General features: G+C 42.4%; 2 protein-coding genes across 2 annotated transcripts; one reads left to right on the top strand and one right to left on the bottom strand.

Annotated features, from left to right (window-relative positions):
• Nucleotides 1–204: 204 nt before the first annotated feature.
• On the bottom strand, nt 205–10,949 carry MAGT1 (magnesium transporter 1). Its single transcript, XM_079318802.1, has 10 exons — nt 10,588–10,949; nt 9,313–9,482; nt 8,416–8,533; nt 7,479–7,619; nt 6,407–6,547; nt 5,996–6,085; nt 4,777–4,840; nt 3,100–3,174; nt 2,597–2,687; nt 205–1,657 (listed from the first exon to the last, which is right to left on the bottom strand). The coding sequence occupies exons 1-10, from the start codon at nt 10,678–10,680 to the stop codon at nt 1,642–1,644; spliced, it is 999 nt and encodes a 332-aa protein (XP_079174928.1). The 5' UTR covers nt 10,681–10,949; the 3' UTR covers nt 205–1,641.
• Nucleotides 10,950–12,375: 1,426 nt separating this feature from the next.
• On the top strand, nt 12,376–14,641 carry COX7B (cytochrome c oxidase subunit 7B). The gene is made up of 3 exons (XM_079318833.1): nt 12,376–12,534; nt 13,794–13,918; nt 14,443–14,641. The coding sequence occupies exons 1-3, from the start codon at nt 12,498–12,500 to the stop codon at nt 14,515–14,517; spliced, it is 237 nt and encodes a 78-aa protein (XP_079174959.1). The 5' UTR covers nt 12,376–12,497; the 3' UTR covers nt 14,518–14,641.
• Nucleotides 14,642–14,704: the final 63 nt, after the last annotated feature.

Raw genomic sequence — 14,704 nt, 5'->3', positions numbered from 1 at the left:
ATGCTATCAGTTGGCTGCATGAGCATCTCCAGTGCTGACATTCTGGGCTGTAACTCTCCACATAAGCACATACAGGCTACTAATCCAGTCTGCTCACTCAGGTTACTTACTCTACACAGACAGGCTATGATTAACATGCTGAAATAACAGTGGAAGAAAAGAGGTTGTCTTGTTTTAAAAGTTCAAAAGACACAGGAGCACAGATTAGACTAAAAAGTTTTATTGAAACTTGTCCAAAATGCAGTCAGGCACACAATTTATCCACTCCTCTAAGGCTTATCATTCCATATGGCATAAAAAAATGCATCTCAATGAGTTGAACACCCAACAACAAAATTAGTGAAGTTAAGGCACTTGAGATGTGTATTAATTTAGCAAAACTGCATAAGAATAACATTCTACTTGGAGTGATACAATCCTTTCTGAGATTCAATTTCAAACATTCAGATTCTGTAACCCCTTGAGAGAGGAGAGAGACAAAAGTCTCTCTGACTTTGAGCATCTAAAGCCACCAGAGCCTACGGAAGGAAGAGTTACTGAATGGGGCTGCAAGGATTTCCTGTAGCACAACTGCTGAACTGCACAACAGTTTTTGCTGAGGCACAATGTCTTCCACTCACAAATTCTTAAGGCAAAGTATCTTTGTGAGGTGAGAGAACAAAAGGAGAGAGCAAGCAGCACATGCATTCAATTGTAAATAAATCCTGGGGTAAAAACGTTTATCCTGGGAGAAGACATCTCTGCCCAAAGGATAAAAACGTGGAGAAAACAAGTGGACAATGCAAGAATTTATATAATAACCACACATCTGGTATCTGTTGGTTTGCCAGGGCTCTAGGCAGTAAATTGAAAGTAAATTAGCAACTTTGAATTCATGCAACACATAGATAGTTACATTTGAACTTTTGGTTTGTATTTTTAAGAGTGTGAGTGTTGGCCCACCCAAGAATTTTTTTTCCAGCTCTGAGTCAAAGTTTGCAACTTAAACATTGCAGTTTCAGCATTTTGGCAAAGAAAGATTTAATTATTTAATAACTCCATTCTACATGTTGAAAACTCTCCCTTCATCTGTGAAACAACCTCTTGCATCATATATCATTTAAGAACTCTTCTCAAAAATGAGACACAGCTCTAGGATAAGAACATTCCACACAGGAACCTGGAGCATGCTCCAAGGGTTGCACACAGGTTGAAGGAAAAGATTCCCAGGTACATGAAGCTGTTTCCTCAACCATGAAAAGGCAGGGCAGAGAAGCTGCTGTCACCTGCTATGCACAAACAAGAAATAAGGTGAAAATTCAAGGGAAAAAGAAACATGGTAAACAGATGACTCAAGTGAATTCAAAGTACCGTTTCTAGTTAGTCCATGGAAATGTGGTTTTAAGCATTAAGTTCTGAATTTTGCCAGCAGTAGTTACTTAAGAAGATGTAAAGCTTGTGAAAGAGAGATTGCATCTTAACACTCTGTGTCCTTCAGAGCAAATTGCTTGCTGTATTTAAGGCACTACATTGTCTTTGGTTCAGTGTTTAACTGTCTCAGTGTAAGCAGAGATAGCACAAACCACACACGTTGAGCTCCTCATTCCACCACATCCAACTTCAGAGCCACCACCTTCCTGATGTCACAGACTCTGGAATCCTTTAGCTCATTAGGAAACTGAAAAGAGCAAAATAAAAAAAACATTCTTCATTTTGTAATAAACAAAATTGTGCAACATTCCACTTAGCTTTTATAAATGCAAAGAAAAACAGAATGAGAAACTGGGCCTGATGCTGCTACAACAAAAGCAGCACTTAAAAAGGAGTTTCTAAAAACTCAAAACCAAAGACAATCACATCTTCCCTACAATAAAGTCAACAGGATTATCTATGATAATTGCAGGGATCAGAATAAAAGCTGACCAGTTATCAAAAAGGAAATAATTTCAGTCCTCTTAAGAAAAGTCTTTATAAAATAAGTTTTATTACCTAGATACTTTTAAATAAGAACACATTTCTCATAGAGAGAACATAATCTCTATGGGTTTAGCTTTATAGACAAATTCAGGTCATTGCAGATGGTGAAATCATTAGAAACTGGTCCTTCAACATATACTTATTGCTTCAAAATCCATAAAAGCCAGCAAACACACCTAAGGTATCTGTATCAGACATAGATAGAAGTGGTCAACTAACAATATTAGACTCCTTAAAGAAGCAATCACCAAATGTAGGCAGCCTTAAAGCATCCTCCCTGTTCTCAGAAACAAGGATTAATAATGAAGATGTATGAATATGGAAGAGAGAAAAATAAGGGGGAAATACTTTTGTTAGCAGTATAAACTGGCTGAGATACATTTGAAAATAGAATTATTTTATAACATGCAATGGGGTGAAAAGGAGAGTTCCACAATCTCTGCTTTGGTTAGATTGAAAAATCACAATATCCATGAAACACTCTTATTTCTGCTGATTTTATCAACCAATATTGCTATTCTGAGAAACCAGTGGAGCATTTTCAGAAGAGTATTTCCTGCAAATGAGGCAGCAGAGCTGCCATGGTGCAGCTGTGCCCAAAGCCCAGGAGAGCAGGGGCTGCAGGGCCAGCCTGACATACCTGTAGGGGTAGCCATGGTATTTGGACCTGAAGACAGACAGCAGCCAGCTGAAGAACAGCACCACCAAGCCAATGCCAGCAATGCACATAACTGCAAGAGATGCACAGGGAAAGGCTGTGATGGGACAGCTGGCCCTGCAAACACCTCAGTGACTCAGGTTTTCAATGCCTTATGCAATATTTACAGATTTGGTCAGATGAGGTCTCTATTTGTGTCACTGAGAAATATGAAATTAACACAAATTTTACATCAATTTTATACAAATGTTTAAAAAAAGTCCCTTCTTCTCCCTCTTACTAGCAAAATACTGCAAAGCATCTTTATCTCTCTCCATCTATGTAAAGTTTTGAGTTTATCTTGCAGTTTGCTAAGCAACTTCAAACACTGTCAAAAATCCAAATTATTCTCAGCTTAGAGCTGGGGAGTGAATAAAATCCCCCAGTGCCAAAGCATTCTGTTAAATGTGTATCAAGCAGCCTCACAGAAAAGTATCAGGACTTACTTTTTCTTTTCCCCACATCCATGTCAGAAGTAGCAGCCTCGTGGAGAAGGACCATTCCTAAAGTAACTCCACCATCTACAAATGCTGTTTAAGGCTAAATCAACAAAGGACAAAGATTCCAAACAACACTCCTAGTCCCCTAAAATCAGCTCCCACACATACCTGGGGCATTAAAACTCACTGGAAAAATTAGAGACTTCCCAGTCAAATCAGCAACAATGGGGGGGGAAAAAGAAAAACTGAAAGACATCCATAATGTCAGCTTTTAAGAGAAGATAAATGTAAAGCTTAAAATATAATCTGGAAAGTGTTTAGGCAAAATTAGAAACATGCATTTATTATCTCAGCTTGTTATGAAGCAGCATTCCTCCCAGAGAGCTTGGTCCACTCCTACTGCTGCTCTCCACTGGAAAATCCCCAAAGGAATTCAGCTTCTGCATTCACTCAGCCAACAGAACAAATAAAACACAGGCAGTACTTAATCTAACAGGCAGTCTTTCAAGTGGCAATATTTCTTTTCTAATTCTTCAAATAATAAAAATTAAAAAAAAGAAATATTGTAAAATTAAAGAAGCATAGACAACACAAAAGGCTTGGTATTTGCCAAGAATGAATCCCAGCAAAGCAATGTAGTGAATCCAGTGAAACAAAAGACAGAATTCCCAAAGATCTCATTCCACTTCACTACAAATTTCCAGTCCCAAGTCTCTTCCTGAAATGAAAAACACTTATCATTGACTGCATCAGGAATCTTTCCATTTCAGATACAGCCCACCTTCAGCACAGGAGGAAAGTGCCTTGAACCCACAAAAACTTCACCAAATTTAATAATTTAATATACCTCCAGCAATGGGTGGGTTGGGTTCATAGTGCCATGGAGAGCAGTAAAACAAATAAACATCAACAAAAAGTTTCTACTTTGAATTTGACAAAGTGGATCTAAAGTACAGTGATAGAAAAAGATCAGAAGTTCTACTCCAAGTGCCTGTTTTAAGTTTAAAAAACTAAATACAAGAAAAGGTCTTGAATAAAAAATAAAGGAATGCTGATACAGGTGACAAGACACAGAAGAAAAGCTCCAGCCAGAAATTACTGAAGTTACAAATGGTGGATCAAAAACAAACATGTGGGAATAGAAAAATAGAACATTGAATTTTAACGTATTCTTATGGCCCCAAAGAAGCATTTTTGTACAAATGAGAAAGGTAAAACTCTCAATCTGAAAGTTTCCACTTGTCTTTCTTGACAGCAGGGCAAAATCCTGCATCATAAGTACAAACAAATGGTAGATGATAAAAAGGTAAGTAAAGAAATAAAAGATCAGTGATAGAGGAATAAATTCAACACCAAAGCAAGAAATAAGTGACATTGAAAAGAGATATGCACAGAGGAACAGAGAGTATCCTTAAAAAATCTTCTGATTCCACAGAGATCGACAACTTCAGTAATGTGTTCAGCTTGGTACTTAAACAAGAAGGTGACAAAGCAGTAAATATTTTTCTACTCAAAGATGAGAGACACAGGAAAAGCACAGTTGTCCGTGCAAAAAAGGTTTTACAAGCTTCTGCATCAGTGTTTGGTAGCAATTACAGCCATGACAAAGCATCACAGAAAAGGCAGCAGCATTTGCTGACCAAAAAACTGGCACCAACCACATGCTTCTCCCAGGAAGGATACTGAACAGCAGAACTATGTGTGTTTCTGCCACAAACTGGGCTTGGCTGCTTCCATGGATATAACTCTGCAAGAGACAAAGAGTAATTAAATTTAGAAAAGACTGGAGACAACTTAGACATGATTAACAGCTACAGAGCCTGGAATAGGGGTTTGCATTGTTCTTTTCAGGAGAGAGAATTTCAGCTGTTGATCACTGATTTTTGAGGGAGCTGCAACAGCAACAAAGATCCTTCTTCTATGACCAGGCACAACCAGCCTCATTCAGACTGCACAGTAAGTGCAAGTGCAGTTACAACCTTTGTGGTCCAGATTCTCAGTCCAGCTGAGCAAAATCCCACAAGATCAGCCCATCCTACATCATAATGTGATCCAAATCTGATCCAGTACTGACTGAGATTCTTAGGTTAGGGGTAATTCCTTCAATATGTGTGTGAACCCAACCCACTTGGCTCCAGAACTAAGCATTTGAAACCTTCTTCACTTCTGGGTTAACAGAAAAACTGAAATTTGGGGAAAATATACCATTTTTTAATCCCTATGGGTCACCCTATTGTGGTTATGATGTAAGTAAGGAAAAAAGTTTTATCCATTTTCTACAGAAGAATACAGAGGGTCTGACCCATCTAACCTGGCACCAAAGGAGATTTCACCAAATTAATTCCCTGAGTAAAACCATGAGAAAAGCCAGGATGTGATATGTAAGCACCTGAGCAGATGCAATGATTTCAGAACACTGTAAATACTTTTACAGCACATCTCACTCTATGTTATGAACAGGGCAGTGTATTTCAAATTATGTTAAAAAGAGATTTTTCCCAAGAAAGAGATTCATAAATCTGAGGTCACTGGATATTAATTTACCTCAGAATCTTGAGGAAAGATGGTTTTATATGGAAATCATTAGATGAGTGTATGAATTAACAAGACCAGGTTAAAACACAATTGCCAGGCTCAGCAAAAGGATTTTTAGCATGCAAGATTCAACTCATAAATACCTTTATTGTGCTGTAAGTAATTTAGAACTATCATATCCCTTCACCATTGGAAATATAACACATGTGCAATGTTGATTTGCCTTGCTCACTGCAGGAGAGGTTGAACTCACTTACAAAGAGAGAAGCCAAAAGCAGAATTTGCCCTCTGATTTGTCTCTTAGTATCAGCCTTATTCTGCAGAAACACAACAGAAATGCAGAAAGGAAAGTGAAGGCAGCACTCACCACTTGTCCTGTATGGGGATTCTTATGAGCATAGGGAGGGCCTCTAATGTGGTTCCACATCTGGCCTGATGTCATTGCTAACACAAAACACTGAAAAGGAAAGAAGAAATGCTTTTAATAAGGATTCTCTTATTTTTAGTTTAACCTGATATCTTTTCACTTAGTACCAAAATGTAGTGGTTTGGAACACAAGCTAAGAATTGTCTCACTTTATCTTTGTACAAAAATCAAGCATTCAATGAACTGAAAGGACTAAGATCATATAAAGTTAACAATCTACCAAAAAGTCAAGTTAACTGTACCTCATTTTCCCCCTACCAGCTTTAAGAATCTTGAAACACAGAAGCTTTTAAAAACTACAACTGCTACAAAACTGAGTACAACAGAGAGACAAGAGTCATGCTTACTCACCAGAGCAGCAAAGGCCCAGCCAGTTTTGTTATAGAGAAAATCCAGATTGCTGCCCCGCAAATACACCAGGCCTCCAATGACAGCCAGCAGCAGCCCCAGCATCAGGGGCCCAGCATAGTTTGGTGGCCTTATCACACGGATCTGAACAGGGGACAGGGAAATTATTTATTCTCAGTAGGATTATGTATTATACAGCACTCCTGCTAAAATAAACTCACAATACATTGAGTGGAAAAAATATTGCACACATGTTTTCTGTGTAAATCTGATCCAGGAAGTAAGAAATGCTTCTTCCATCAATACTGTAACTTTAGTTTTACACAACTTTATTCTGTTCAATAATTTAGAGAGTGCTTTTCTTCCTCAACAACAGAGTGAGAAGGAAGGAGATGAGTTTTACCATCTTCTTAAATGTTTGAGAATTAAAGTATACAAAATACCAGCACAGAGACTGTAAGGAGATTGAAAAAAGATGCAGTGTGTCTGAACTAGATTTTGTAGATGAGCTCTTTAGAGCAGCTCAGGAGGCACAGAATACAAGTGAGGTTTCCCTACTGGCCCTGCACAGGAGGTGCTGGCCCTGCACAGGGGAGCTGAGGGATGGGGTGCTGGCTCTGCACGGGGGGGGTGGCCCTGCACAGGGGAGCTGAGGGATGGGGTGCTGGCTCTGCACAGGGGGGGGTGGCCCTGCACAGGGGAGCTGAGGGATGGGGTGCTGGCTCTGCACAGGGGGGGGTGGCCCTGCACAGGGGAGCTGAGGGATGGGGTGCTGGCTCTGCACAGGGGGGGGTGGCCCTGCACAGGGGAGCTGAGGGATGGGGTGCTGGCCCTGCACAGGGGGGGCTGGCCCTGCACAGGGGGCTGAGGGAGGGGTGCTGGCCCTGCACAGGGGGCTGAGGGAGGAGTGCTGGCCCTGCACAGGGGGTGCTGGCCCTGCACAGGGGGCTGAGGGAGGAGTGCTGGCCCTGCACAGGGGGGGCTGGCCCTGCACAGGGGGCTGAGGGAGGGGTGCTGGCCCTGCATAGGGGGGGCTGGCCCTGCACAGGGGGCTGAGGGAAGGCTCTGGACTCACGTGGACGTCTGTCCTGTCAGCCACCCAGCGTGCCAGCTGCTCCGCCGCGAAGCCGCGCACCTGCAGCTCGTAGGTGTCCCCTCGCTTGGGCTTCCCCTTGGCAGGGAAGTTAATGAAGGTGGGGGCAGAATTCATGTTCAGCTGCAGGGAGAGAGTTCACAGAGGATATGGGTATAGACCAGGAAAGGAGTATTTAGTAACACAATTCTAGGCCATTTCTGGCTTGCAATATTGTTCCTAAGTCAGAAAAGTTAGTTCTTTGATTTAATGGCCATGACTTCTTAAAAACACAGGCAGCACACAGCTTGCAATTCTGTATTTCATACACTTTTTTAAAAACCTGTTTCTTCAAAAACTTCCATTTAATAAAGTATCACTACCTAAACTGTGTAGCTCTTAAACAGAGATTAGTATCCCTTAAAAAAGTTAACATCTGCAAGACTGTAATGAGCTATTAATGTGCAATTGTAACTGTACATGGAATGTTCTCACAGCTGAAGAAAAAAAAATGTGGTCACATAATGGTAATAGAAGAGAAAAATGGCTGGATACTTGAAAAGAAATTAGTCAACCCATAGCAAAGCCTAATCTATCATTCTTTAGTAATCTAAAACTGCAATGGCTGTTCCTAATGACATCAGTGCTTTCTATCTTGCCTTTTCATGTACTACAGAAGAATTCCATTAAGAATTGTACCATCAGCTATTACAGAAGACAAACTCGGGGGAAAAAAAGTCAAAGAAATCAATTCACTCCTTGTACCTACTCCACACCTGTCAGTTCTGTTAATATTCCTACCAACATGCACAGGCCATCTTTCCTCCATGAGTGACAGCTTTCAACTTTTCATTCCTTTGTTCACTAAAACATTAAATTATGTAACCTTCCTTCCCAAAACCCAAACTAAAAACAACATTAGAAGAGAAAAAGACCTTACCATCTGAAACACATCTGATCCTTCATCAAAATCTACCATAGCAAAAAAAACCTTGTTGGTAAATGCACTGGAATACCTCCAGGAGTTTGCCAGAATCTGGTATTCCTCATCAGCTTGCCTGGAAAATATAGGTTTGTGTCATAAGTTTGTCCACAGCATGAGTAAAGCAGAGGGAGCTGTGCCTACCCACCCCATTAATTTTCTAGGGTTCAAAAGAAAGTTTAAGTTAATGAAATCATTTAAGTCCAGACACTCATCAAACATCAGGTGAAGCTTTTGGCACCTGCTTTTTTAAATGGAAGGACAAGATTTGTTGAATCCACTAATACAAGATGAGGTAATTTCTAACAGAAAGGTGAAATGGAGCCCAGCTGCTCACAATTTTCAAGTCCACAGAGCACTAAAGTTTGGCCAGGTGTTCCCCTTCTTCCAGGTCAGAGGGTGAGAAACCAATAATTTCAACAGATGAGGTATAAAAATCACCCTTACAGACCTCTGCCACCTCCAGATTAATACAGAAAAGTTGTATTATAGTTAAAGATCCAGGATATTGGAATTGCAAATAAGTGCCAAGCAACATATTAATTAAGAACAACATTTAAGATCCATGGCCACCAATAAGTCTACAAAAATTTCTTTAGCAGCTCATGCAAAGTAAACACTTTTTCTACAAAGCAGGGATTATTTTAGGAGGGAGATCAAAGTAAGGATTATGCTGTTTCCTCACAAACACATTGCACACATATTCCCACACATTAAATTGCAAAGACAATCCTGTAACTTGCCCATGTATATTCCTCCCACGTGTGCCAAAGTTCAACCCTGGTCTTAAATTTAGTTTCCTACAAATCATCAGATGACTTCAAAGTTCTAATTTAGGATTAGAAGAGCTCATACTTGCACACAACACACTGTCTGTGAGGCTGAAGAGCAGTGAACATCACAATCACTGAGTAGTTTCTGGGAGGTGCCTTCACCAGGCGCCGGAATTTGTCTCCATTCATTCGGATCACGGATCTTTTACTGGCCCACTCCATCAGCTGGTTCACTTTTTCTGACAACACCATCTGAAAACCAAGTCACAGCAACATTATTGGGTTGTTTTGGTTTTTTTCCTAGTCTCATAGTACAGTCTTAGAAATTTTTAGATTTGATGCAACAAATATCTGCACCGCTTTTCATAACCACCCAGTGGATTTGATATTTCAGTAACATTCTGCAAGACATTCACAGAAGCTTTTAATAGACATGTCAACATAATTCATTAACTTAAATCACCTAGTACACACACAGTTTAAGCACTCAGCATGGCCAGACTGCTGAAGACCCTCAGCTCACCAGCCCCTCCTCACAATAGTTACAGGATTTCTTTCAGCTGTACCAACCACCTCCATCCCCTCCACAGCCTTTTTTCTACACTAAGCACCAAACTGTTTCAGCTTTCAAAAATTGTGGCAGTGGAATCAACAGCAGAGATGGAACCACCCTCAACATTTCATTTTCAGCACCGCTGGAAAAAAAATGTAATTCAGAATATATTTGAAAAACTCAGGAGTGCTGAACACTAAAACATTCCTTAAAAAGGAGACAATCAATTGTGCAACATTATAAGAAGAGACACTCGTTTCAAAAACTCACAGATGTTCCACTTATCATAAAGCACTTCTCTACTCATTAACACCCTTCTTCAGATAAACGTGTTAGAGAAAATCATTATAATACATCCTGAATTGGAAGGGAGCCAGCCTGAGCATCAAAGTCCAACTCCTGAGCCTGCATAGGACAGCCCCAAGAATCTCGCCCTGACAATAAGAATAAATTATTCTTCTCTGACTTACAACTACCACACGTATATACACTTCTAAAGAAGGATTTTTCCAAACCCTTCAGGTCAAGAGTGTGGAAGTAAGTTGCAGATTAGTGACTACAACCAAAGACCACGCATCCTCCCCCGCACAAATCCCATGCACTGGAAGACACCACTCGTACAGCGCTCCTAACCAGAGCTGAAGAACCTGGAAACGAGGAGCTTCCCCTCAGAGCCGGCCGAACCTCAGGGCGCGGAGCCGGTGCGAGGCCAGGCCACCCCGGCGGGCCCCGGCCGGTGCTGCCCTCACCCCGCCCAGCGAGAACCCGCCGCAGCGCGGCGCGGGAGCTCCGGGCTCCCCTCACCTCTTTCCGCCGCTGCCCCGCGGCGCCGGGCCCGCCACATCCCGCCAGCAGCAGCAGCGCCAGCGCCAGCAGCGGCCCCGGCAGCGCCGCCATGGCCACTCCGCTTCACCCGCCCCGCCCCGCGGCAGTGAGGCACCGCCCACGAGGCGCCGATTGGCGGAGGCGCCGGCTCGAGCGTCCCTGCCGGGCTCTGATTGGCGGAGCTGCGGGAGCGCGGCGAGCTGGAGCCGCACCATTGGCGGAGCCCCGAGGGGAGGGCGGGGCGAGGCCTGAGGGGAGAGCGGGCCCTGAGGGGGGAAGTGTGGCGGGACCCCAGGACATGGTGGCAGCGATTGGGGTCTCTCGGCTGCATCACAAACCCTTACGGTTCCAAGGGATCTCTGGAGATCATCCGAGACAGGGGCTCCCGGAGCAGGTGACACAGTGTTGCCCACTGAGATACCGGATTCGTTACCCGGTGTGCAAAAAACCAGTAATTACACACTCAGAGAGAGATTGATTTATATCAGAGTTGTGCTATCCTTGGGTGCTCAATGGTGTTTCACGAATCGAGCACACGAACTCTCCAATTTTTTTGCAGTTTTTACGTTTTAACAAATAGAAATTCGTGTTCACTAGATAAAAGTAATGTAGTTCTCGTATTAATTAGTATTCTAATTCCTATTGGTTAGTGCTTCTCTTTGCTTCTCATACTCATTAGAGCACATGCTCTTTCTCTTTTCGGTCGGTGGGTTGGTGGTCGTGATCTGCCGCTGCTGGAATTACCTTTCACCAGTTGGAAGTAATTTCAGCCCAGCTGCTGGGTTGGCTTTGCTAGTGTCTTTTTTATTGTGGGAGTTCTGCAAAATGTCCTTGTGGGGTGAATTCTGCATTCTTTGTGTCTGCTATCAGTGGCACATCCTCCTTCCCAAGCTCTCTTAACCTCCTCCTAAGCCTAAGATAATTGAAACATGTCAAGCCCTAAACCTTAACAAGGCAGTTCTAGCAAAAAGTATTTTTCCCCGATATCTGAACGTCACTTAGAGCTTGATACCTGCTGTTTCATGGATTAAATCTCCTTCCTTGTTGATTAGGCTAGAAAGATCAAACAACAAAGAACATCCTTTTAAAAGAAAATTTACATAATCCACATTTTGAACAACACAAATGCTTGGAGATGAATTTGGGGTACCTCTAAAGAGGAGGATTGCAAACCTTGTTTCAGTGCTCTGCCACCCTCATTGTAATGAAGTTCTCCCTCTTGCTTCGGATACATATTTCATGGTATGTACACACGCTATAAATTGCTGGGTCATGTGTTACAAATATTGTTAAAATCCAATTGCACAGGGGAATGCCTCAGCAGGTGAATGGTGCGTTAAGGCTCTAATGCAGAATCGCCAGGGAGAGAGGAGAATTTACTCACGCTTCAGGTTTTATTTTAAAATTATTTCTATTAGCACTAAAATCCCAGACTTTTTCAAATGGGTGCTTTCGAAAAAACAAGTTAACTATAGACAGGGAAAAAAATGTGGTGTCAGAAGTGGGATTCGAACCCACGCCTCCATACGGAGACCAGAACACCCAAACCCGCCGCGGGAAGGCGCGGAACGCCTTGAGTCTGGCGCCTTAGACCACTCGGCCATCCTGACACTGCGTTCGCAGTACCGACCGGGACAGACTTAGCGCTATCGTCAGAGCAGTACCCGCTGCTCTGCGTCCCTCGGTCCCTCACGGAGAGCCTGTTTGTACTCGGGAGGTGCGGGAGCGCCGCCACGAAACCGCCAGCTCAGCTCTGCTCGGCCCGGCCGCGGTGCTCCGCCGCAGCGAGGAGGAGCCCGCCGTTACCCACAGGCCCCCGCCGCGCCGCCACTTCCGCCGCGACCATTTTGTTCTTCACCGGCGTCAAGGGTACGCGCTGGGCTCTCGTCATGTTCCCGCTGGCCAGGGCTGCGCAGAGCCTCGTCGGTAAGCACAGGGGCGGCTCCGGGGTGTGGGGGGTTCCTCAGGGGGTCTCCCCCGGTTTGTGCCCTCTCCTGTGCGGTCTGTCCCTCATCCCCCGATTCGCTGTGCACCCGGAGAGGGTCGTGAGGGCACCTCAGGGGCTGCGGGCGCCTCTGGCGTCCTCCGCCTCACTGGTTTTTTTCTATCTTTGAGCCTTTTTTATCTCCTAGTTGCTTTTTGAATAGGGCTCCTTTTCTTGCTGTTTTCTTTCCCTTGTACCTGAGAGCACATTCTGGCCTGATAACCTGTGGTGACGAGGGGTTGTCAATACCCTTAAAGCCCCTAAAGTCAAGGTTAAAGTTTCCCCTCAGTGATACAGACCCTCCTCTGGTCCTGGGTCACGATGTGCTTATCCCGAGATGCGGGATAAAATAAACGTTTCTTAAAATACCTTTACTAAAATAAACGTGCATCGGTAGATACTCAGGCTTTTTTATGTTTTAAAAGACGCCTTGTGCAGCCTTACAGGGCATGCGAGGAATGTAGGAGCATCTTCTCTAATCCTGGTTAGGTAAAAATGCAAAATATTGACCTGAGACTAAAAGGTTTTATTTTGTAATATCTGTATGCACACATCACCCTCTTATCAAATGCTTTTTACACAGCTAATAGGCAATCTGTCTTTTGTAGCTGTTGCTTCGATTTTTCACTGTTGTCTTCTCTTTAATAAGTGTACCTTTTATAGTGTACACTGACAATGTACATCATCTCAAGATATCACTGTGTATTTTTTTCTCTATTATTTATCTCATGCCCACGGGTTATTTCAGTTTTATTCCGTTCAAAAATGAGGCAGGATGATACACCTGCTATCTTCACCCTATAATTTGATGGTGAGCTTCATCCTGACATTGCTTGAATACAAATACTGACAGGATATATATTTACATATAGAAATCTAAAAATGCTAAGCACTTAAGAGAATATTTTATTGGAGAAACAGTAATACTAAAGAAAGCTTATTAATAAAAAAGATAACACAGAGGATTTTATTTTTAACTGGAATTAGACTTAAGGAAAAACTTTCTAATTGAGAGAGCTGAAAAAAATAAAAGTATTTGTGTATATCCTATGTTTTGGAATCATTCCAGAGTTCTAAATCCGAATGAATATTTTTCCACTAGTCTTTTACCATTAACTCTTGCCTCTCTGTTGGTGGGAGATGAGGACTGTGAATGGTTTGAGCTTTGATTTGAGTTGGTTTCTGTGTGAACACTCCTCAGCTCGTGGCATCCAGCACACTGCAGTCAGACAAGCTCACCGCAAGCACGAGCCCACCTTCCACGATAAATTTGGAACCATGATTCTCCTTGGTGGAGTCACCATGTTCTCTGCTGTCTGGGGCTATGTAAGTTGGTTTTGTCACCACTCTCTTGTGGCTGCAAACTTTAAAAGTGTCAATTTTTAACTGTTTGAAATAAATTGGGTGGTCAGAAGTTAGGAGCTTCTCATGTAGGCAAATAGTGATGTGATAGAGGTGAAAGTTCTTTTAATTCTCTGCTGGGTTTTGAGTTGTTACTCAAATTTCTGCATCAGTCTTGCCTGATTTGAAAATGTATCAGAAACACAAATGTTCTGCATTTTACTTGGGATTTCAAACCTCTACAGGAACAACTTTCAGCAGCAAAATTTCTAGATGAAAATACCAATGTGGTGGTGGGGTTTTATATTCCAGATTCTTTCTTCTACACTTGGGTATTTTGAAACAGAAAACTGAACATTTAAATAATATTCAATATAAATATATTCCACTTGTTTAATTAGAAAATTCTAATAACAAGATGTCTGAGCTGAAAAGAATAAAAATAACCCTATATCTAAAAGTTATCTTTGATTTCAGAGTTAATAATCTTGGGTTTTGTCTCTTCACAGGTGCTCACACAGGTTAATATTGAGTGGGGCTTTTCACCTGTTGGCAGAATCACTCCAAGTGAATGGAGGGAGTAACAGTCTCTGCTTCTAATGAACTGGTCTAGACTTTCACTGAGAAAATGGTTGTGTGATTGCATTTGTTCCTGATTACCACTTGGACAGTGGCATTCCTGGTCTAATAAACATACCTAGAAACCTGTCTGGCTTTGAGGTTTCCTCTGTGCTCTGGTTCTGTGGAAGTCTAACAGATAGTGTCAAAATT

The sequence above is a fragment of the Erithacus rubecula genome (genome assembly GCF_903797595.1).
Source record: "Erithacus rubecula genome assembly, chromosome: 15".
NCBI classification, from domain to species: domain Eukaryota; kingdom Metazoa; phylum Chordata; class Aves; order Passeriformes; family Muscicapidae; genus Erithacus; species Erithacus rubecula.
This window is presented reverse-complemented; position numbering and strand designations above follow the sequence as displayed.

Bases quoted from the DNA above. Each gene is read 5' to 3' on its own strand.
- MAGT1 (XM_079318802.1), bottom strand. From the start codon at position 10,680: ATGGCGGCGCTGCCGGGGCCGCTGCTGGCGCTGGCGCTGCTGCTGCTG. The intron at 9,483-10,587 runs GTGAGGGGAGCC...CTTGGTTTTCAG, and splicing joins CGGGGCAGCGGCGGAAAGAG to ATGGTGTTGTCAGAAAAAGT. The intron at 7,620-8,415 runs GTAAGGTCTTTT...CTCTCCCTGCAG, and splicing joins GATCAGATGTGTTTCAGATG to CTGAACATGAATTCTGCCCC.
- COX7B (XM_079318833.1), top strand. From the start codon at position 12,498: ATGTTCCCGCTGGCCAGGGCTGCGCAGAGCCTCGTCG. The intron at 12,535-13,793 runs GTAAGCACAGGG...AACACTCCTCAG, and splicing joins GGCTGCGCAGAGCCTCGTCG to CTCGTGGCATCCAGCACACT. The intron at 13,919-14,442 runs GTAAGTTGGTTT...GTCTCTTCACAG, and splicing joins TCTCTGCTGTCTGGGGCTAT to GTGCTCACACAGGTTAATAT.